The sequence below is a fragment of the Castor canadensis genome, chromosome 12 (genome assembly GCF_047511655.1).
Source record: "Castor canadensis chromosome 12, mCasCan1.hap1v2, whole genome shotgun sequence".
Lineage (NCBI taxonomy): Eukaryota > Metazoa > Chordata > Mammalia > Rodentia > Castoridae > Castor > Castor canadensis.
Genome location: NC_133397.1, coordinates 83,873,667 through 83,897,129, shown reverse-complemented (window position 1 = coordinate 83,897,129; position 23,463 = coordinate 83,873,667). Strand labels below are relative to the sequence as shown.

The 23,463-nt window shown below is 36.8% G+C and overlaps 1 protein-coding gene across 2 annotated transcripts in view; it reads left to right on the top strand.

Annotated features, from left to right (window-relative positions):
• Tmem131 (transmembrane protein 131) overlaps positions 1-23,463 on the top strand; it is a 174,694-nt gene that overhangs the window by 94,321 nt on the left and 56,910 nt on the right. For both annotated transcript variants that reach the window (XM_020177767.2, XM_020177766.2), the window contains exons 5-8: positions 10,292-10,415; positions 17,053-17,169; positions 18,319-18,441; positions 23,281-23,361. In XM_020177767.2, the coding sequence (XP_020033356.2) occupies positions 10,292-10,415; positions 17,053-17,169; positions 18,319-18,441; positions 23,281-23,361 (445 nt within the window). The remainder of the gene's footprint in view (positions 1-10,291; positions 10,416-17,052; positions 17,170-18,318; positions 18,442-23,280; positions 23,362-23,463) is intronic.

Sequence of the window (23,463 nt, the reverse complement as noted above, 5' to 3'; positions counted from 1 at the left end):
ACACCATTTCAGCTCAACCTGTCCTGCAAGTTTCTATTTCTGCTAATGGTGCCAGGCACTCAGAATCTTGAGGATTCCTTTTCCTCGGAGCACTCCTATGTCTTTCACCATTAAAACCATTGCCAGAAGGAATCCTATCACTTTTTTTTGTCTGCTTTTCTGTAATTCTTACTACTCACCTGTTCTCTGTTAGTTTAAGTGCAAATAATTTCCTTGCTAAATTATTATCACATGTCTGGCATTTTCCAATTTATGATCCATACTATCAGTGGAGGAACCTTTTTAATATTAAAATCTGATTATGTCATTTTCCCTGTTTACCTCCTCAAAAATTCTTTAAATGGTTTCCTATTGACTTTAAGATAAATGCAGAATATCTCCTATGCCCACCACACCCGTGGAAAACTACAGAAGTAGTTCCTTTTTCTGGATTTACTATGATCTTTCTAAACTCTGGGCATACATATGTTGAGAATCTCCCCTCTAGAAGGAGTTTTTAACAGGATCTTTAATATGTAGAGGAAAATAGAAAGAACAACTAATGTTTATATTCTTTACAAATTCAGCAATTAACATTTTTGCCATTTTTACTTCATATTTTTGTTGCCTTTGAATTATTTGAAGGCAGTAGACATCATAACATTTCATTTCTTTGTTTATTTTTTTCAGTACTGAAGATTGAACCCAGGACCTCAAGCTAAGCACTCTCCCACTTGAGCCATGGTCATAGCCCTTTTGTTTGTGTTTTGTTTTGGTGATAAGATCTCCATAACTTTGCTTGGGCTGCCCCTCAAATTGTGGTCCTCCTATATCCACCTCTCAAGTAGCTGGGATTATAGGCATGCGCCACCACACCTGGCTCATTCCTAATTCTTGAGCAGGCATTATAAGGGCATTGAACATAATGAAAATACTTTTTTTTCCCCTCTCTCTCTAGAGACAGAGTCTAGCTGTGTAGCCCAGGGTGTCTCAAATTCTAGCTCCTCCTGCCTTTGCCTCCCAAGACTTGGGATTATAGGAATGTGCTGCCACACCCAACTCCATATTGATATCATAAGAAAATTGACATTCAGTTCTGAGTGCCTTTAGTCCCTCTGTTTTGGTCAGTGCTATAGTTGTTTGGTTTTAAGTGATAGATAACTGAAACTCATTAAGGCAAAAATGAAACTGTCACACAGCTGCTCCTGAGGACTACAGGATCGGCATTATTTAATAACCACCAGCCCCCCCCCCCCCCCCCCCCGTCTCGCATCTCTGCCTCACTCCATTGGTTTCTCTCTTGCTGCCAAAGTCCTCTTCCTACACTGATGGGAAGAAACCCACTGACAGCTTTCATACTTGCTTTCTGTATTTCTGTAGCCTCCCTCTTCAGGGAAACACTAACTTCTTTTTCTAAAGTGAAAAATGGCAGGGTAGAGCAATGGTCACCCTGGCTTGGTCAAGTGTTCATTGCACCAGGCAGACCAGAGGGTGTCTGGCAGTGAACATATCCTCCAGGTGCCATTCCTATGACTGTCAGGGTTTCAACCAGAAAATGAAAAATCAGAGGATGAGTAGTTATTCCAGTTGAAGTTCTCCACAGCCTGTGAATTCCTATGAGCATTCTGTCTAAAACGGTCCTTCCCAGCTGCCCAGCAGAAGTAGAAACTGCCCTTGGTCTGCTTCTAAGTGTCATGTTAACCCCACAGAGGTAGGATGAATCCTCACCCAGAATTTAGTTTGGATAGCAAAACTGATGATGTTGCACACACATCCCCAAGAGGGTGTGAAGCATTTATTATACAGATGCTTTTAGACTTAGAATGGAACTACTTTCTAATAAACCCGTTATAAGTTGAAAATGTCATTGTCAAAAGTACATTTAATATACCTGTCCTACCACACATGATAGCTTAGCTTGGCCTCCCTTTTTCTTTGCTTTCCTATCCTTCTTTTTCTTTTCTTTTTTGTTTCTTGGATTCTTTTTGGAGCTGGACATTGAACCTGAAGCTTCACACATACTAAGCACACATTCTGCTACACCCCCTCCCTAGCCTGGCCTCCTTTAAACATGCTCAGAATACTTAAATGAACCTATATATACATATGCAAAATCATCTGACACAAAGCCTGTTTTATAATAGCATGCTGGATATCTCATAGATTTTATTAAATGCCTGTATCCAAAAAGCACTGGCAACACAGCACACATAGAGCATCGGTTGCTTCCCCTTATAATTGTGTGGCCAGTTGCAGCTGGCTACCCCTGCCCAGCATTATGAAAACTGGATCACATAGCAACAGCCTAGCAAAAGATCCAACTTCCAAGTAGTCTGTACTGAATGCATATTATCTTTGAACTATCCTAAATTTAACAGATCCTCAGTAGAGCCTCCATAAGTTGGGGACCATCTACACTCACATAATGAAGTTTCCCAGAGAGACCAGGTTCCCAAGCATGTCTGAAAAAAGTGTCTTGAGACAATAAGGACAGGAGACTGGCTTGGCTAGTATTGTGACTGAGGGTGAGGGTGGTGGTGAGAGGAGAGAATCTTGAATGGTTTTGAACTTCTCATTGGCTCCAAGAGAGTGTGGGGCTTTTTATTGGTTTGCTTAGATATGGGGGAGAAGATGAGGGTGCATCAGTGGACTGTCAGCAATCAGACGTCAGAAGTAGTGTTAGATTCTTTATTACTCATGGCATCTTCTCATGGGTTTCAGGCCCTTTAGTAAGTATGTCCTGAGAAGCTTCCTCACTTCTTTCAATACTCTGTACTGATTACTCAGTACCTTGGTTTTCCCTACTGCCCTCTAGAATTTTTTCACAGTAAACTGATCCAGTTAACTTTCTACAAAAATGGGCCTTTGAAAAACGGGGGGAGGGGGGCATTTGTTTTCATCTTTTTATTTAAATTTATCCTTTAATGCTACCTTTAATTCCTTCTTCATCTCTCACTTTCCCACTCCCACCCTTTCCCCCCAAAAAACATCCAACACGACAATCTGGGCACTACACCTCCTCTCCCTCTCTTCTCTCCTCTAGTTATTTATGCTAGTGCTCTTGCATGTTTTTCTGTTCCCATAACAACTCCCTTTTTCAAACATTTATTGCAGATGGTATAAAAAATGCTTTGGGTAGAAACTTGGTTTACTGAATTCACTGGTTTATATAATTATTAAGTATAGAAAATTTTGGTTTAAAATCTAAAGTTTAAAATGACTGTTTAATGACTTTAAGGTGGACATTGACTAGATTGTGGCTAAAAACTGGAAGTCTTTATCATCAAAATTAATTCAGTTTATGAAAGGTATTTGTCCCTGACAACTTTTCAGTATTGCAGGAAAATTAAGTAGACCCCCCTTTTTTAAAGGGGTATTACTGCTGCCTAGTTTTTCAGTTTCTACCTATACATACTTTTTGTGAGAGATTTTCCACCAACATGTGTTTGAGAGAATGGTAGGATTTTGTGGTAATTGAATGTTACAAAGTGCTACGTGTTGATTTGTCCAGACTTCCTGTCAAAACCTGTGTTTAACAGAGTGCTGTGTCACTGTCATTCATAAGGTTTGTCTAATGGCTGTTGCTAAGCCATTTCTTCAGCTGTTTCCTGGCATTGCAGTGTCATCTTTCTGTGGCATAGGAAACTTGCCACTGACCACAAAATTGCAGCTTACTTTCCAAACTCTTTAATTCTTAGCTGCTTTTTCCTAATTCTTTTGAGCCTTAGACTCTTCTAGAATGCGCAGTTACTCATTCATTCTGCCACAGCAGTCCAGATAATAACTTGCTTCATCCTGGTTCATCTATAAATATTTCACACTACCCCATTTGGCCTCCTCCTGTCTTTGGAGCAGCTAATGGAAACAGATAGCAACACCACCGGCAGGCGTCTATCTGGACATTGTCATTTTATTTTTAAATTGTACCTGTCCAGCTAATGAGGTCACAAATGCTCCTTATAAATAGGCAGAATTTTAATAGTCTTCAAAATTTCAGGCCTCTAATATACCGATATACATCATCTCCCAATTTTTCAATCAAATACTAATCTGGGTGTTGCTGTAGAAAAATTTGGAACTATAATTAAGGTCCCAAGTCAGTGGACCTGTGTAATCTAGGTCTACAGGACCCAGACTCTAAGCTTCTTAAGCCTGGCTATAGTAAGCAGAACAGAAAGTTTAGAGATTTGAAGCATGAGAGGTATTTGACGAAAAGGACTTTCTTTTTAAAATTTTTTAAAACATTTTGAGCCAAGGTCTCAAAATGTAGTATGTAGTATGTAGCCCAGGCTGGCCTCAAATTCTCCATCCTCCTGGCTCCACCTCCTGAGGGCTGGGATTAAGGTATGTGCCACCACTTCTGACTCACAAGGGAGTTTCTTTATGCTGGTTTTAGAAATAAGAGAGGCTGACTGTATGGCAAGAGACTGAGAGCAACCTGAATTTTGTCAACAATCTGAATGAATTTAGAAGAGGACTTTGAATTTCAGGAGAATGCAACCTGCTTAATACCTTGAGGCAAAAGCCTTGTGAGATCTTGAGCAGATAAACCAGCATTTTTACAGAATAATAAGATAGTAAGTGGATATTGGTTTAAGTTACTAAGTTTGTGGTAATTCATTTTGTGGCATAGAAAATGAGTGCACTGCATATTCACAAGTAAGCATAAACTTTCCATGGTCAACACACATCACCATGGAGTCAGCTCATGTCACCAAGGCATGGTGGACTTTTCCTTTTAGGGCACCCTCTACTTCTTGTTGGGTCACCTGGTCAAAGCTAGAAGAATTATACCTGTGTTAGCATCCATGCCTAGAATAGCCTGCTTGTGACCTTGCTGACAACTTCCCTCTGTCCTCATTATTCCAGACTTTGAACAACATAGATATATGACCCTTCTCCTCTGAGCAAAAGTTCATCTCTTATCAGGTGTGGCTCAGGCCTTTTTATTGCTGACCCCTAGAAGAAAGGACAAGAGTAGCTCTGGGGCGTTGGAGATTAGGCCTTCTGATCCATCCTTTGTTTCCAGGCTCCTAGAACCTCCGCACTTGCCTCCCTGAATCCTGTCATGCAACAGGACATCTGTTGCCTTGTCTTTCTGAAAGATATCACAAAACACATATCCCTTTTGTACTATCTTCTTTATCTTAGCTAAGATTGATTGCACTAAAGTCACACAAAGAGAAACATTAATAACAAATTCATAAAGAAATGACTGCCAGTTGGCATGTAGCCTATTTCAATTGTAAAAGAGCATTTTTAAAAGAAAGTACATAATTAGTGAACTTTCATGATATAAGAAGAATGTTTTTATTTCTGTGTAATCTTCTATTTAAATGTCTATGAAGCTTAGAGAAGAAGACTTTTATCTTATATACTGCACTATATTTATACAACTTAACCCTGCAGCATCATGCCATAGTTTGAGGCCCTAGCTGGGTCTCAACCTACTGCTCTAATTGTTTCAGAATCCTGTGTGTTCATCCAGGTGTATGAGCCAGTTGGTTAAGGGGTCTAGTCTCCCTCCACCAGAGATGAGGAATTCAATAGGTTGGAGGCTTCTTGGTTTGAGGAGTTTGGAGGATACTCAGATTCCTGTTCCTAATCCCCAGGTGTGTCCTTATGAGCCTGCTCTGGATACCCCTCTCTTGCTGTCTCAGAACCCAAGCCCTGGTTCCGTTGTCCATATGGCTGAGGTTATTAATTCACAGAGTTATGGTGGACCTCATGATGGCTGGGCTATAAGCCATGAAACTGTTTTAGCCCTGGCTTTTGCTTCCCTGTATAAAGCAGAGAAACTCTTAGTGGGATCCCTGCTCTGGGGCAGAGTGTGGGCACAGCCTTCCTAGTAATTGCTGATACACCAGAGTTATCAGCACTCAGAGAGAAACTTGAAGAGAGGTTGTCTTTGACCATCTCTTCCACTTCTGCAAAGTAGTAGCTGCTGCAGCTCCCAGAAAACATGATGTGGTTTAGGCCTTAAAGACACCAGAATACATCTAACCTCAGTAATAACAAAGCTTCATGTCAGTATTATAAAAAAATTCTCAAAGAGTAACAGAAGGGGTAAATTTGATCAAAGTACATTCTATGCATGTATGGAAATATCACAATGAAAATAAGTATATGCTAATAGAAATGTCAGTAAAATAGGAAAAAGAAAATTCTTTGACAAATGAGATTAGTAAAATAATTTTGATTAGAAAACAACTGTGTCTTTTCTTGATTTACTGGCATTAGAAGTAAAATACAAATAAACATAAAAAAGAAATTCTCAACTGATGTGCAAAGTAAAGCGTATCGCAAACTTCTAAAACCTAGAAAAAGGTGGTAAACGTTTTTCAAAGATGGTGGGGAGTTATTTATATGATTTTTGGACCTTGAGCATGTAATTTTGATAATATGGAAAGAGAAATTTTTATTCCATTCCAGAAGAAAATGTTGAGTCCAAAATTCAACTACAGATGAAGCTACAGAACAGAAGAGTAAGTAGTGGTGAATTAGATTTTTATTTAGATGATACAGTGATACACAGATGTGGAAATAAGTGAAATATGTGACTATACTAAAAATCAGGTTGAGTACATGAAATTCTGACCAACTTGTAACTTTGAGGGTTTTACTCAAAAAACAAAAAACAAAAAACAAACAAAACTGAAGGATGAACTGAAAGATGAAGTACTAATGAGGAAGTTAGATAAATTTATAAGGAAACAGACTAAAATTGAACAATTAACTTTTTGGACAGTTAACTGCATTTTAACTTTATCAAATCTAATGAGTTCTCTAATGTATTTTTAAATAGCATTTCTCAGTTTACTTTTCACATTGGATTATTGAGGAGCCTTTCACAATGCACAGGGTTCAAAATCTGACTAAACGAGATTCAGCATTGATGGTTAGCTGAGAATTAACTGCAGCACTTTCCTAATGCTGGCCTCAAATGGAGGTTCTTAGCAAATTATTTCAATTCATTGATATCAAGGAACTAGCCCACATATCGAAGCCATCTTTGCTGATACCTGGTCACTCTAAAGTAAAAAAAAAAAAGAGAGAGAGAGACTGTGGATGTTTTGTTCTGTTTTTCTATGGGGTGTAAAGATAATAGAGTAAGATTACTTTCCAGAGTATTTTCATTATATAACATTATTGTAACTTTGTGTATGAAATATACACATAGATAAATGCAAGACATATATGTAGTCGTACATCTGCCACACAGCTCAAGAAACAGAATATTTCTTAGCACCCAGACATTGCTTTGTACCCCCTTCCCAATCTGTTTCTTTGCTCTCCCCAGAATTAACTACTATCCTGAATTTACTTATTTAACATATATATGTACATATATACACTAAAAATTATATATATAACCTTTTATGCTATGCAGGCACTCTACCACTTGAACCACATTCCTCTGCTCTCTTAGGGGGTTTTGTGTTTTGTTTTTGAGAAAGGATCTCGCTAATGTTGCCCAGGCTAACCTCAAATTTGGGATCCTCCTGCCTCTGCCTCCAGAGTAGCTAGGATTCCAGGTCTGCACAGCCACATCTGGCTGGAATGTTTTTTAACCATTTCTAGATTTTCTTCACAGTTGTACTGCCTGTGTATACACCTCTAAATATTTTTTAACTAACTTGCCTATTTTTTTCAAACATATAAAAAGAAAACATATAAAGCATTTAAAAAGAAAGTTGTACTAAATTATTCTTATGTAACTTGTTAACATTGTATACCAGTGTACTGTATGCCTTTTATACCTCTATAGTTAGTCCAAACCATTACCTTTGTTCTCAGTGGCCCTTATATCCAGGTAACATATAAATCTGTCCCTCGGGCAGGCTCCCGTGAAAGTGACAACTTTGGACATGTGATCCAGTCTTCTCTTGTCCTCCCCAGGAGACAACAGGAATTGGGATTTTTCAACCACATTGTGCTGCACTGTGCCAGGTGGTAGAGGCTCTGGAGCGTTGGTGCCACAAATTTTCCTTATTCTTGCATGCCTTTCTACTACTCTTCTGGGTTGAATGAGCAGGCCTCATTCATGAGTTTGCCTCATGGCAAACAGGGAAGGAGGTAGAGCTATAGAAGAGTTTGGAAATCTTCCTTTACCCCAATCCCTTACCATCAGGTGCCCATTGCCCCTCACTTCTACCCACCTGCCAGTTCAAGGCAGTCTTTTGTTGCCTCAAGAATTTCTCAGTGTTCTTTTGCTTACTTTTTGGAATAAGTACTTCCCTCTAACTTCTAAATTTTTCCAGCATCGTTGTTGGAGGATTATTAGGTGGGAGGAGCAAGAAGAGTCAACATGTACTAAATAAGAAAGAAACCTAAAGCCCCTGATTCATTTAACTAGAGAAATTATCAGCTGTTCACTCTTTACTTAGGATTTCCCAAGTCATAAGTTAGAGGCAAAAAACTGAACTTAAGAAAGAAATGGTAGGGGCAGAACTTCTTGAAGGATGAAAGCATGATGGACATTTGAACCAAATATAAAACACACTCTTGTCTCTGTGTTTCATCTCCTTAGGGTTTGAGATTTATACACAAACCTTGAACTGAAATTTTAAGACATTAAATTTTGCAAAGTGTGGACTGAAAGGGTTGCACAAGGAAAGGATCTTAGAAAAGAATGTTGTTTTAAAATTAGAAAATGAGAGTTTGAAGCATGATCATATACAAACTCATACATAGAACATATTAGTAATAATGAAACTACTGTATGGAACTCGGGGAAAGAGGGAAAGGAAAAAAGAATGATAGAGCATTAGTGATACTGTAAAACATAACATTTGTGAAGGTAGAAGATAAAAAGATGTGTATTAAAAGCTGTTGAAGAAGAGGAGGTGGTAGGTAAAGGGGTAAGGGAGAGTAATGGAAGGGGTTCAACAAAGTAAAGTATACCCACAATGGGGCTACATAGAGAAACCCCTTTGTACATCAACTTAAATAAAATAATGAAAGACAGTACTGTAAAAGAGTTTACAGTGTGTGTCTGGGAGGCTGATGAAGGAGATGAAGGTGAGGGAATATGGTTGATGGACTTCATATAGGAAATAGAACATAGAAACCTCTTGCAATTGTTTTAAGTGGAGTAGGGAGGGAGTTGAGGGTGAGAGAGGATGGGGGTGATCTAACCAATGTATAATATAAGCCTAATTGGAACTGTCACTATGAATCCTCCCCTGTATAATGAATATATCCTAATAAAAAATTTTTATAATTAAAAAAAAAAAGAAAATGAGAGTGGGGTGCAGAAAATGAGAGTCTGGTGCAGAAGAAACAGTTAGGGATTGTACTCATGGAACCTGCCTGACTCAAGTGGAATTTGGGGAAGATCAGATTAGGGAGTGTGTGTGTGTGTGTGTGTATAAAGAGAGAAAGCAAACAAGCATGCACATATATACTCTTATTACATACTTGGTACGTACTTATTACATACTTGGTATGCTAGATATATATGGTCAATACACAGTAAGTAATGTATATCCTTTGTCTTCAAGGTGTTGATAATCTTGTTGGAGAAATAAGACCAATGCCAATGAAATCATTAGAGAGCACTAAGAAGAAAAGTGTGATTTATGTGCAGAATTCTCTGATGCTGTAGAAGTTAGGAAACCTATGCATATAAGATTAACTACAGAAGTACCAGCACATGTTTGTAATTCCAACACTAGAGAAGCTGAGGCAGGAAGATTAAGAATTGAAGGCAGTATGGGCTACATAGTGAGACTCTTATCTCAAAAAAACAAAAACCAAAACAAACAAACCAAAACAAAATAACTGGGGGCAGTGGTTCACATCTACAATCCCAGCTGCTCAGGAGGTAGAAACCAGGCCAGTCACAATTCTAGATCAAGCTAGGCAAAAAGTTAGTAAGACACCATCTCAGTCTATAAGCCAGGTATGGTGGTACAAATTGTAATCCCAGCTACTATGCAGGAGGCACAGATAGGAGAATTGGAGTCTGAAGTTGGCCCTAAGCTAAAATTCAAGACCCTATCAAAAAGAATAGCAAAATAGAAAGGGACTGGGGGTTGGCTCAAGTGGTAGAGAATCTTCCCAGCAAGCACAGTGCCCTGAATTCAAACTCTATTACCTCCCCTCCCCCCAAAAAATGTGTGTATGTGTATTGAGTGACAAAATGTATTTTTATATGTAATTTTACATAAATCAATTTGGTAAATACTTTGATATATTTGAGTATGGGTTTATCTAATATTGATGCTTTATTTTTTTAACAACTAATAGTTATGTTAAAAACTAGAATTATCTCTGAAATATTTATGACAGATTTTTTTTTTTTTTACAGGCCAGTTGGGATGCCAAAAATGGAAAAAGTCTACTTACATAATCCTAGTTCTGGAGAAACTATTACTTTAGTATCAATATCTGCTACGACATCACATTTTCATGCATCATTTTTTCAAAATAGGGTAAGTTTCTGTGTTTAAGATTATTTCTCCTGAATTGAAGTTGAAATTTTGCATTTTTAATTAATGAATAATTTTATTTTGACATAATTTGAATCTGGCTCAAATATTTGTTAAATTTCCTATATTTCAGTTTCTTTCTCTTCTCTTTTCTTTCTCTCTCTGTCTTTCTCTTTTTCTTTCTTTCTTACTGGGGGTTGAATTCATGGCCTCATGCTTGCTTAGACAAGTGCTTTACCACTGGAGCCTTGCTCCCAGTCCTGTTCCATTTCCTAAGAATTATTACTTCTACCTTTAAATACACATTGTTCTGTCAACATGAAATAGCTAACAAATCAGCTAAGAATCTTAAACAGTCTGAAAAAGCAGCATTCTTATTACCGGTTGTTTTTTTTTTTTTACTTCTTAGTACTAGGCAGTTCCTCAGCACTGTGTTAGTTTTCTGTTGCTGCACGGTTAATTGCCACAAACTTGATAGTTTACAACACCACCCACTTATCAGCACAATCTGTAAGTTGTAAGTCCAGTGGGTTTTTGGCTTAGCATATCATAGGGTGAAATTAAGATGTTACATGGGCTGAGTCCATTCTGGAGGCTCTGAGGGGAAGTCCACTTCCAGAGTTACTCACTGTTTGTTGGCAGAATTAAGTTCTTTGTGGTTATAGAACTGAAGCCCCCATTTTGTTGCTGTCTGTCCCCCAGAACCTCTGTCAGCTTAGCATATCCATGGGGCTCCTATGTCTCCAAGCCAGCATCAGTATGTCATTTACCCCTCGTGCTTCATATCTGTCTGGCTTCCTCTTGTGTCACCAGTGGAGCATACTCATGGCACAGTTTCAAGACCACCTAGATGATCTACATGGCCTCTAGGTTAGCTGACTGCTAATGTTAATTACATTGCAGAGTCCCTCTTACCATATTTTATAAGTAATCACAAGTGTGTAATACCTTATCAAAGATAAAATCTCAGGGATTAGGGCAGGAAATTTTGGAGGCCATTTTAGGATTCTGTCTACCACAAATATCCTCTTAAAAAGTTTACTTGTAGGGTTTTTGGGTTTTATTTTTTGTTTTTTTTTTGTCTTGTCAGTTTTTTTTGTCTTGAACTCAGGGCCTCATGCTTGCTAAGCTTGCTAGGCAGGGTACTCTAGCACTTGAGCCACTCCATCAGCCCTTATTTATAGTTTTCATGGGTAGTATGTGAGCTTGTTATTAAAAAAGGAATTTTTTTCTGACCAAGAACAAAAAAGTGGATCTTAAGTAAATTTTTAATTTTAGAAAATATATTAAGCTTTTTTTGTGTGTCTGTGGTATTGAGGTTTGAATTCAGGGCCTTCACCTTGAGTCACCCCACCAGCCCTATTTTTGTGATGGGCTTTTTCGAGATAGGGTGTCTCAAACTATATATTGCTGGCTTTGAACAGCAATTCTCCTGATCTTGCTTCCTGAGTAGCTAGGATTGTAGGCATGAGCCACCGGCACCTGGCTCGAAAATGTATTAAGCTTTAATGTGTAGGTTTCCAAAATAATTAACAAAATAGGAAATACTAGAAGAAAGTAAGTAAGTGGAACCAATTTCATCTTTCCAGGGTTTTTACTCTTATTAAGTAGCAATTTCCAAGGCAAAAAAAAGAATGGCATAACTTTGGCTCTTTTTTTCTTCTCATTTGAAAGTATTTCATAAATGAAGGATATCAAAGTCAGCATACTGCTTTTGATAATAATTTTAATTTCTTTGTGGTACTTAAAAACATATACATTTTCTTAAAATATTTTCCCTAGAGTTACTCTTTGGTTTTCCAGTTTTTATAAATGTACCAGTGGTCTCAACAGAATTCTAATGTTGAAAGAGACCTGTGTGTACAAATGAGGAGCTGAGCCTCAGAGGGCTTTGCCCCAGTCATGCAATTATTCACAAGTGCCAAGGTGAAGGTCTGGTGTTCTTTTAGCATGCCTGTGATGCATATCATATTATACTACAGTGGGTGGCATAGACATTGCAGCCTATATAGAGAGATACATTTATATGTAAATTTTACTACCAATGATCACCATCTAGCTTTCAGTCATTGCCAGTGTGCAGAGCCATGTTGAATTAAAAGCATGTTAAAATGGAAACAGTCCAAAAATGGTTCACAACTGCACTACACATTTTTATTTTTAGCTTGTTAACTTACTTTGTGAATTCAAGTGATGTTTTGCTGTTTCCAAGCTTCATCTGAGTTAAAGTCCAGGACTTTCACCTTTTCACTGCTGTAACAACACATTCTTGCTGGGCAAGGTAATAATTGAGGAGAGAAAGCCAAGCCGATGGGGGCTTCTCTGATGAGCATGAAGCCAAGCCGATGGGGGCTTCTCTGATGAGCATGTGGCTCATCCCAAAGAATCAGCCCCACTTGGCAGTCAGTAACTGCCATGTGAGAATGTAAGCCCATGTGCAATTCATATTTTTCAAGGTGAGTCAGTAATAAGATTATAGCTCTCAGTTTTTACACACTGAAAATGAATACAATTTTAGAAAGACAGTGCGAACCAAGCAATATAACCAAAGGCTGCCAATTTGACATTTCTGAATTAGTCTTTCTCAGGGACTGTTTTACAGATGAACTTTATGCTAAGAGAGTAGTTTTTCTGAAAATTCTTAAAAAGATGAACTAAATGTGATGTAATCAAAGAGCACGTTAAAAACAAATCTGTTTGCTGCTGCCAGGAGGTGGAATTAAACAATGAAAATAATTACACTTTTCAAAATCTACATTTAGATCATCTAGATTTCTGTTTAAAGAAGATAGCTAAAATCTTTGCTATCTTTTCCTACCTTTTTTTCTTCCTCCTTCTGTCTGTCTTTTTTTCCTATAGTAAGACATTGACTCCAGAAGCTTAAGAAGTAGAGGGGAGAGAAAACAAAATAACCTCATTTTCCCTCCACTTCAGTTTTATGCCTAATAATAAGAGTCTTTGGGGAGTATGAAAAGTGTTTCTCATATCCAGGAGAGCAAAACCTTTCTGTATATTGATTCTAACTTTAATTGCCTTTGTCATTCTCAGAATTCCTAGTCAAATTTTATTTCTTTGACAATAAAATGTTTCCTGTAACTCAGAAATTTTTGGTCATTAAGCGATACCTCTACATTAATTAACCAGTAGAAAATACAGAAAAGAATTTTATATAGCTGTATTACAATACAGTTAAATAATCCTCTTCTTAAGGTTCTTATTTTAAGACCACCTGAAAATCAAGAAAAATAGAAATAATAAGAGGGGTTGTAGATAGTGAAGTTGTAGAACACTTTATTTCTCTGTATATAACTTATTGTAATTATGTGTGAATTTGTCTATAGTTATCTGTTAATTAAATACAATTATCTAGTTGTAATTAAGAGTTTTGTAATATTAAGGCTGTAATTTAGACCTGTTGATCATGGCTAGATTGCATATTGACCATAAAATAGGCAAAAAGTATTTTTCAAAAAAGAATATTTTATCATGTATAATAGTCAAATTTTGATTACTTGTGGAAATTGTTTTTCTTGATTAAGTAGAACTTTTGATCAGTTAAATTGCCAGATAAAGTGAAAATCAAGAAAAACTTTCTCTCAGTCTGTGACTAAAATTAAGATGTTTTGTTTTAGTATGCTTCAGAATAAACAAGTTCATGGGTGGAAAGCTATTAGTAGTTACTATTGATGATTTTTAATTAGTTGTAAAAACCTAAATATTGTGTATTCTGTTTTAGGTTAAACTCTGTTGCCAGTTCATGGGAACTGAACAAAATATGATGTAGCACTAGTATGGGATATTGTACAGATAATAAAAAAATGAAATAGATCTGTATCTGTTGATATGGAACAATATGCATGATGTGTTACTATGTAAGAAGAGCACACTGCAGAGCAGTATATAATGCTTTTTTATGGAAAGCAAAACTCTGAGTATATTTGGATATATTAATAAGAGCCAAGTAAGTTACAGATATTCCAGGTTAACTGAATAGCCTGAGAAGAGTAAGAATGGAGGAGGCTTGGGGTATTAACTTTTTCTTCATGTATTTTTGCCTGCAACATTAAGTATAATAACCCCTTAGTACTTTTGAAATTTAAAACCTATAAGAAAAAATAAATTAAAAATAGTTTTGCCACCTGTGTAGAAATAAGAAATTTATTTATTTAAGCAATACTTATTGAGTGCCTATTAAGTGTCAGGCACTTTGGATTTATCACTGAACAACAGAGATCTTTAACTCATGATACTTAAACCTAGGGAGTTTGGGTGACATCAGCAGCAGGGGAAGGCAGGAATAATAAATAAATACATTTTATGAGATGTTAGAGGATGATATGAGCTGAGAAAAAGAAAAATATTAGGATCAGGGGCTTAGGATTTGGGGTGATCCAATTTTAAATTGGATGATTAGGGTAGGGTAAACTTCACTCAGAATGTGATGTTTGAACAAAGACCTGAAGCAGGCAAAAGACTGTGTAGAAGGAAGTGGAGCATGTGGAAGAAGAGCACTGAGAGAAGGAGCAGACGATGCAAAGGCTCTGATGTTGTGCAGCGAGGGGTTATGCTAGACCAGAGTGAGCAGAGGGACAAGATTATGAAGGACCTCACAAACAAGCTATGGTAGGGAGTTGACTTCTGTCCTGACTGAAATGAAAGGGGTTTAAGCAAAGGAATGAAAGATGGATTATGTTTTTAAATGATCATTGTTGATTAAAAATAGAAAAAGAAGGGGAGAATCAGATATACCACTGCTCTGATTATTTACTTTGTTTTGAGTGGGTTTGTTGGATTTGGCAGGCTGTCAAATAATGTGTTTGTTTCCTCTGATTACTAAATGAATGGGCATAAGATTGTAATATTCCTTCTGTATCCTTTTCATGTATAAAAGGTATATAAAGATGGCCATATTTTAGTTTCATATGTTCTTGCCCCCTCCCTTTTTTATTCATAGTCATTCTATCAAGGGTCTAGTTTTGTTTTGGTGGTACTGGGGTTTGAACTCAGGGCTCATGACTTGCAAGGCAGATGTCTACTGCTTGAACCACATTTTTGTTTTGAAATAAGTTCTCTCTTATTTGCCTGGGCTGGACTGAAACCCCCATCTTCCTCTCTTGCCTTTCGAGTAGCTGTATTATAGGTATGTGCCACAATGCCCAGCCATATATAGGGTTTTAAAATCAGTTTTATGGACCTTTTTGAAGCACCAGCTTTGATCTTACTGATTTTTTTTGTTTTTGCTATTTTCTGTTTCCTATTTCATTAAATTTATTCTTGTCTATTTTTCTTCTTTTTATTTACTTTGGATTTAATTTACTCTTTCTGGTTTCTCAAAATTGATTATTGATTTTAAATGTTTATGTTCAAAATAAGCATCTAATGCTATAGATTTTCTTTCAATTATTGTTTTAACTACTGGCCACAATTTCTGATATGCTAGGTTTTCATCCATATCATTTCAGAATATTTTATAATTTCTCTTGCAACCAGTGGGTTATTTAGAAGTCTGTTAATTCCAAACTACGTGGGGATTTACCACATGTAAATCTATTACTGATTTCTGGCTCAGGTGTGAATTCCATCTAGTGCTTACAGCTTCCAAGGGTTCCATACTCTCATGCTAAGCCCATAGTCCGCCTTGAGTAATGTGTGAAAAGTTTAGTTGAATTCTTCGTACCCTATTACATGGTAGCCTCGTCCACCATGGGTAAGCCAGTACTCACATTCCATCTCTTTTTTTGTCTTCCTTAGCTTTTTGGGCTAGTTGATAATCTATGTGATAGGCTTAAGAAAAATTGTGTATAAATTTTCTGCTTTTTGTTGCTGATAATGCAGGAGAAACTTTCTTTCCTGCTTTCTTCATCCTAATTCAAAGCCAGTTTAAATTTCATGTTTTGAGCTGTAATTTAGGTAGATCTCTAGCCGTAGAGGCAGATTGAAAGAAGCTGATGGCTTTACTTATTAAATGCATTTTAAGTCTGCATCGTAGGCAGAACTGAAGCATCCCACCAATCTTGAATTTCATGAAACAGCTCTTGTTGTACTGTTGTAATAAAATTTTATATTTGCTGAGTATAATGACATTCTTAATCTGCACAAGATAACAGGAGTGAGTTCCTATACATCCTTGGTTTCCTGCCCTCTTTCCTAATTTAAGTTACAGGAACATTCTGATATGTGTGAATAAATGGCAGAGGTGGGGGATCTGAGGCCTGGATTTATTCTTGGGAAAATATAAGCTGCTGCTTGGTAGTACAGCAGTACATCTATGTGCAAAGCTCGACTTCTGCCCAGTGCCTATTTGATTGATCATGGAATTGATTGGACAGTCAGTAGGTATTTCATTCTACCCCAGTGACTGTTGAGTGAACAGAGTCCAAGAGAACTGTTGAATAGGGCTTTAGGCTAGTAATGGGCAAAGATACGGAATTGTAGACAATTAATGTGAAGATTCCTTTTTTTAAAGAATTATTTTCCATTGCACAATAGTTTAGAACCTAAATCTTAATGTTAAAAACCTAGTTTATGCAAATGATTCTAAGGTATTTCTTTTAGAGAACTTTAGCAGTCTTAATTTTGATCAACATGTGCTGATTCTTTTGGTTACTAATTTAACTTTATTACTTTTTTTTTTTTCCAGAAAATACTTCCAGGAGGAAATACATCATTTGATGTAGTTTTTCTTGCAAGAGTTGTAGGAAATGTAGAAAATACTTTATTTATTAACACATCTAATCATGGGGTATTTACTTACCAGGTAAGAACCAGAATTAAAACTTGTATTACTTTAGTCAACATCACTGACTTATCTGAGAACCTTTTAAGAACTCTGAAACTCAGGGGATAATAGAAAATGCTAACAATTTAGACTTAGAGCATTTTTATATTCACTATAAGTATCTCTATTCAATTCAAGCTATGAACAAATGATTTTAAAGCTGTAGCATACAGGTTTTGCATTCTATCTATTTGGGACTGAACCCAGAGCCTTGTTCATGCTAGGCAAATGATCTACCACTGAGTTCATCCCCAGCCCTAATGATACACATTTAACATACACTTGTTGAGTAAATAAGAAGACCCTAGGAATGAAGGTCATGGCTCTGCATGGCATCCCCTAACAGACCCAGTCTGAACTATCTGAAGGTCATGATTAGTTTGGCCTCAGGTGAGTCTCACTGGGCACCTATCTTCTGTCTTTAGTTCTCCACATCTAATCTCTCTTCAAGTCTTCCTCCTTAGTTTATCTCAAGTCTGTCTTCTTTTTACTACCATAGCTCTCTTCTAAGTCACAGTCACCTATCACTGAATTACACAGTAGCTAACTGCCTTTCACTCTTCCCCAATCCCTTCCACAGTCCATGTAGCCAGAGACACTTAATCTTTTCATTGATATCTAATTTGTCCCAATACTAGAATATAAGCTTCAAGAGAGTAGGCACATTATTTATCTTGTTCAGTATTAAATTGTTTTACACTGTTTATGCCTAGTGTATTATGTGCATGTAATAAACTTGTCATTTGAATAACTGGCTCACCCTGTTTAGTCAGCCTAGAGCCTTTCAATTGCAGAGTGACCTGGAGATGGGCTTGATGTTTGAGCATTATCTGAGCTATGGATCCATCTTTTGATGTATAGAATAAGGAAGTCATTTGTCTCTGGTTTTCTTTTTGTGTGTTCTATCATTTCGTGAAGGACTGATACCATTTCAATTTCCAGTATATCATAGAAATAAAATTCCAAAATGCACATAGATAAAGTCAAATATGTTGCCAAATCAGGTTTTTTAAAAAAGCTTATTAATAGTTTTTGCATCAGAAATAGTCTTCCTAGATCAAGTTTGATAGCTATAAAATTGCTAATCATAACTCAACTCAAATGGCATTTTTGTCATCTTTGAAACAGGTATTTGGTGTTGGAGTTCCAAATCCTTATCGATTGAGGCCATTCCTTGGAGCCAGAGTCCCTGTGAATAGCAGTTTCTCACCCATAATAAACATACACAATCCTCACAGTGAGCCTTTACAGGTGAGTTTATAAGGGTGGTTTTGAGTAAGCCTCACTGTAGTGGGAACTAATGCTTAGCATAAAATCTGTTTGTTACAAGACTATTTAAAATAACATGGTCTTATTGAAAATTGAATTGAAAAGGGTATTACTTTTAGTACTACTTGTTATAGTGTGAATTTTGGAATCCAGCGATCTGGATTTCAAACTTTTGGAACCATTTTTAAGCAACTATGACTTTGATATTATAGTTTAGTCAGCTCTGCATTTAATTTGAGAAGAGCTTTCAGTTACATGGGCTGCTTTTTTTTTTTTTTTTCTTGCTCTTCTATGCTCTTTCTGGCCCAATTATAATTTTAAAAGTTTATGTTTATTTGTGGTTATCATAATTTTTTGGTGACGATAGCTTAGAAATTAAAATCTAAGGAAAGAGTGACTTAGTATCATGATTAAAAGCAAACTTATTTTTATTTATAAAGTCTAACTCCTTATCTTAGCCAGTCTTTTGAAATCCCTCCTCATTAGCTCTTTGTCTTCTCTGCAGTGGGAGTGGCAAGTGTCACTCCTTCAGAGATTCCATAAAATCTCTACCCTGCAGCTCAGTGACTTCCCACTTTCTGACATGTACAGCCATTGTAGCTTCTACTTGGGTTGCCTGCGTTAGAAGATGTGGATGTTTTCTGAAATTGTCTATAATAGCTACATCCAGGGCCCCAGAGTTCTTTAAAACCCCACTGCAGGACTTAACAGTAGTTTGAAATGATAGATGGAGAAAAAAATACATTTTGTCATAAGTACAAGGCTTTTACAACTAAAATGATTTTTGTCCTCCTGGAACCGCTGGTATCAGTGTTCATAAATAATTTAAGGGGGTGATGAGGATAAAAGGGAGATTTTCAGAGCACAGATAATAAGAAGCTTAGGAATTATAAACTAAAGCAGCAAGAAGGAAGTCTCTCCCTGACACTTTACTGACACTGGGTGATGGTAGCTAAGAAAAATACTCTGCCTTGTTTTAATTTATTTAGCTAGATCACTTCATCAAAAAGAGAGGACAGTGCTCTTGTGCCCTGCTTTTGTAAGTGATTAAGTGTTTCCCCTTGTCTTCATCATCATTGTCATTTAAGTCCTTTCTCTCTCTCTAGGTCATGATAAATTTTTCCTATTCTGCTAAAGTTTTTTACAGACTTGTACAGAAGCCTTAGAAATTCTTGCTGCTTTCTTCCCTTGACTATTTTTAGTAAAAGAAATAAAATCATGTCCTCTCATTCTGTCAGACCCTGACACATGAGTTGCCCCATACTGCTGTGGAAAGGATACTACAGAGCATTCAGGGAAGTTTGTTCTTTCGTGGGAGGATGGAGCTCACACAGGATTCAGCAGATGCTGGTCAATCTACAGTTATTCAAATGGCCTTTACTTTTCAGTATTTGAAGTTACCAAGCTGTCATTCTAGTTACCTCTCTGAATTCAATTTCTCTAGTTCTGATCTAGTTATACCTTTGTTTGTTTGCTTGCTTTGCAGTGGTAGGGAACAGTACCTGGCCTTGTGTCCTTGTACAAGGCTGGGTCCTGGCACATCCTATGCAAGTGTTCTATCACTGAGCTACACCCCCAGTATAATATAACATTTCAATTCCCAAGATTTATCATGATAGTCATTTCACTAACTCACATTTCAGTAGAGCAAAGGGAAAAACAAAATTGTCTCTTAGAACCTACTCTGAATCTGATAGTCCTCTAATATGTTAAGCTGTGTCATTAGTCTTGTCCTAAAATTTAAGAAAATACTGTAAATCAGGAAGATGCATCTGATTTTTTTCATCATCCCAAACCAACATGAATGCCTTCTCCCTGACAATTCAGGATTCAACAGTTCCTACATGGGTGAAACAAAACGCCCCTTGAACTTCCTACTGTCTAGTTTAATGCTGTCCAGCAGAACTTTCTGGGATGATACGTATATTTGCTACCTAGTACAAGAGCAACTAGCCACTTTGATTATTGTGCACTTGAATTGGTAGCTATGGGGCCTGAAGAACTAAATATTTAATTTCAGTTAATTTAAATTTAAGGACCACATGTAGCTGATAGATATTATGAACATAGAACCAATCCCAAGCCCTTCTTCATGGATATCACTCATATCTTCTTATGTATTTTCAGACTGCTCTGTGCATTTGTAGGCACATATGTGGGCACACAAGTAAACATTTTTTGCAGGGATTTTTTATGTAAATTATATGTTGTTTGGCTTACCAAATTAGGACAAACAGTACTGGCCTAAAAATCAGGAATGTCACCTATTCCTAGTGGTAATGTCATCGTTCCTTTGATTTTGTAATTTAGAGTTTTTCTGTCTCTATTTCCTGTTCATTTCCCCTATCAGTAGTAATCCTCTCTTTCTAAACATTATACTTATTTCCTTATAAACCTTATAAACCTTGAAAGATTTAGTGAAATAATGCATGATGTTTTCTGATTTTTCAGAAAAAGTTCAACAGTACCCTCGTCAGTTAAGTGGAATTATTATTATTTATACATTAAGCACTCTAGAGGAACACTAATAAATCTGGAGGCAAGTAATAGTACTCAGGAAAATCTTAGCTCATCAAAAGTAGATTACTTTTTCAGCAACACACCTCCTCCTGAAAAGAAAAGAAAAATAGAACAACAACAACCAAAAAAAAAAAAAAAACCCTTTAAGCTTATACTAAAAGTTTTGCAGTTTTTCTTGCTTTGTCCTTAACAAGTGAGTTTTCTACTCCTTATCCCCAGATTTAATTATTAGTCAAATGTATTCTTTCTTTTTAAGAGTTAGGATTACCTGTTTTTAAAGGAAACTCTTCTGCCATATGACATATTTTGTTCCTTGATATTTACCAAAAGAAAAGAAAGTAGATGTCCACAACAATGCTTGTGCTCAGCAACTTTTACCTCCAATGACCAAGCACTGGAAACAACCCAAGCATCCATCATTATGTGAATACATTAAAAAACTGTAATATAAGCCAGGTACCAGTGGCTCACATCTATAATCCTAACTACTTGGGAGGCTAAGATCAGGAAGGTCATGGTTTGAAGTCAACCTTCAAGACCCCATCTCAATTAATAGCTGAGTGTCGTGGTGCATACCTATCACCCCAACTAGGAGGCTGAGATTGGGAGGATCATGGTTCCAGGCCAGCCTGCACATAAAGTTTGCTAGACCTCATCTCTGGGAAAAAGCTGGGCTTGGTGGTGCACTGTTATCCCTCCTATAGCTGGGAAGCATAAAATAAAAGTGTTGTGATCCACACTGCCTGGGCAAAAAGTGAGACCCATCTCAAAAATAACCAGAGAAAAAGGGGATGGAGATGGTAAGGCACCTGCCTAGCAAGAGCAAAACTCTTGAGTACAAAACCTAGTAACACCAGAAGAAACCCTGATAAAAGGATAGGCCTGGTGGGGCATGGCTGTAATCCCAGCATGTGGGAAGCAGAGGCATGAGGGTCGTAAATTCTAGATCAGCCTGGGCTACATTATGGGGAGGGGAGGGAAAGGAAGACCTGTGATACAATGTTAAACAGAAAAGAAATTAACTGTATATACAACAACATGACCGACCTCAAAGCACTTTAACACTGAGTAAAGGAAACCAGACATAAGAACACATACTATTTATTCCCTTAAATAAAACCCCAGAAAATACAAAATAATCTGCAGTGACATGGAGCACATCAACAGTTGCCTAGGAATAGGAAGGGCAGAGAGGGGTGAATGAATTGCAAAGGAAGGACGTGAGGAAACTTCTGGGGGCAGTGGGTATAATTAATATTTGCAATGATGATTGCTTTATACCTATATGTAAATGTCAGAATTCATTATTAATATCTATTTATTGGACACCAGTGATGCCTCAATAAAGCTGTTTAAAAAAAATAGTATATGCTGAGTGGGAGGCTCAAGTGGTAGAGTGTTTACCTAGTGAGCATGAAACCCTGAGTTCAAACCCCAGCACACACACACACACATGAGTATAGGCACAAGCCATCTCCATGGGTATGGTGATTTTGTTACCAGTAAAAACCAAATATTTTTGTGTTTTGTTTTGGTTTTGACACATAGCAATTATACATACTTATGAGACATGGTGTGACATTTCAATAAATGTATACAATGTATAATGAACACATAGGGTGACTGGCTGTCATTGTAGGTATGCATCATTTCTTTGTGTTAGAAATACTCAGAATCCTCTGTGTTAACTACTTTATAAAACATTCAATTAATCATTGTCAACCATAGTTACTCTGTTGTGCTACAGAATATGAAAAGTTATTCCTCCTATCCAGCTTTGTCCTTTTACCATTAACTATCTTCTCTCATCCATCCCGCAGAAACCAAATATTTAGATAATTTGCTAGAAGTATCATATATCTCAAAAATACTATTTATTCTTCAGTATTTCACAATTATGGTAGTTATTGAATCAGCCACTGGATCTTTTTATGTATGTGTGTGTAAAGATGTTCTTGTGTAACTATAAAAATACGGAATTTATATTTCTAGAACTTTATAATTCCCATAAATTATTTTATTTGGAAAAAAGAAAATTAGTATCCTGTAATGCTTTCTAAGATCTAGTCTCTGAAGCAACTATGCTGCTTCTAAGTTTAATTTTTAAAGTTAGTTTATTTTAATTTAAAATACTACCCTTCCTATAAATGATAATACATAGTTATCCTACATTTTTATCTGTAAGTACTTTTTAAGTTTTTTTCTGCTAAGCAAGCAGCTAAAGTTATTTCTCTGTAACAACAAATCACTTGCATTGAGAATAATATTGTAAATGTAACCATCATGTGGTCTTGGTCCCAGGTTGTAGAAATGTACTCTAGTGGAGGAGACCTTCACCTAGAACTCCCCACAGGTCAGCAAGGAGGGACCAGAAAACTGTGGGTGAGTGGAAACAGATTTCTCTTGTGTGTGCTTGCATGAAGCCAGTCATTTTCTTAAATACACCAAAAAATACTTAAGTCTTTATCACCTGAAAAAATATGG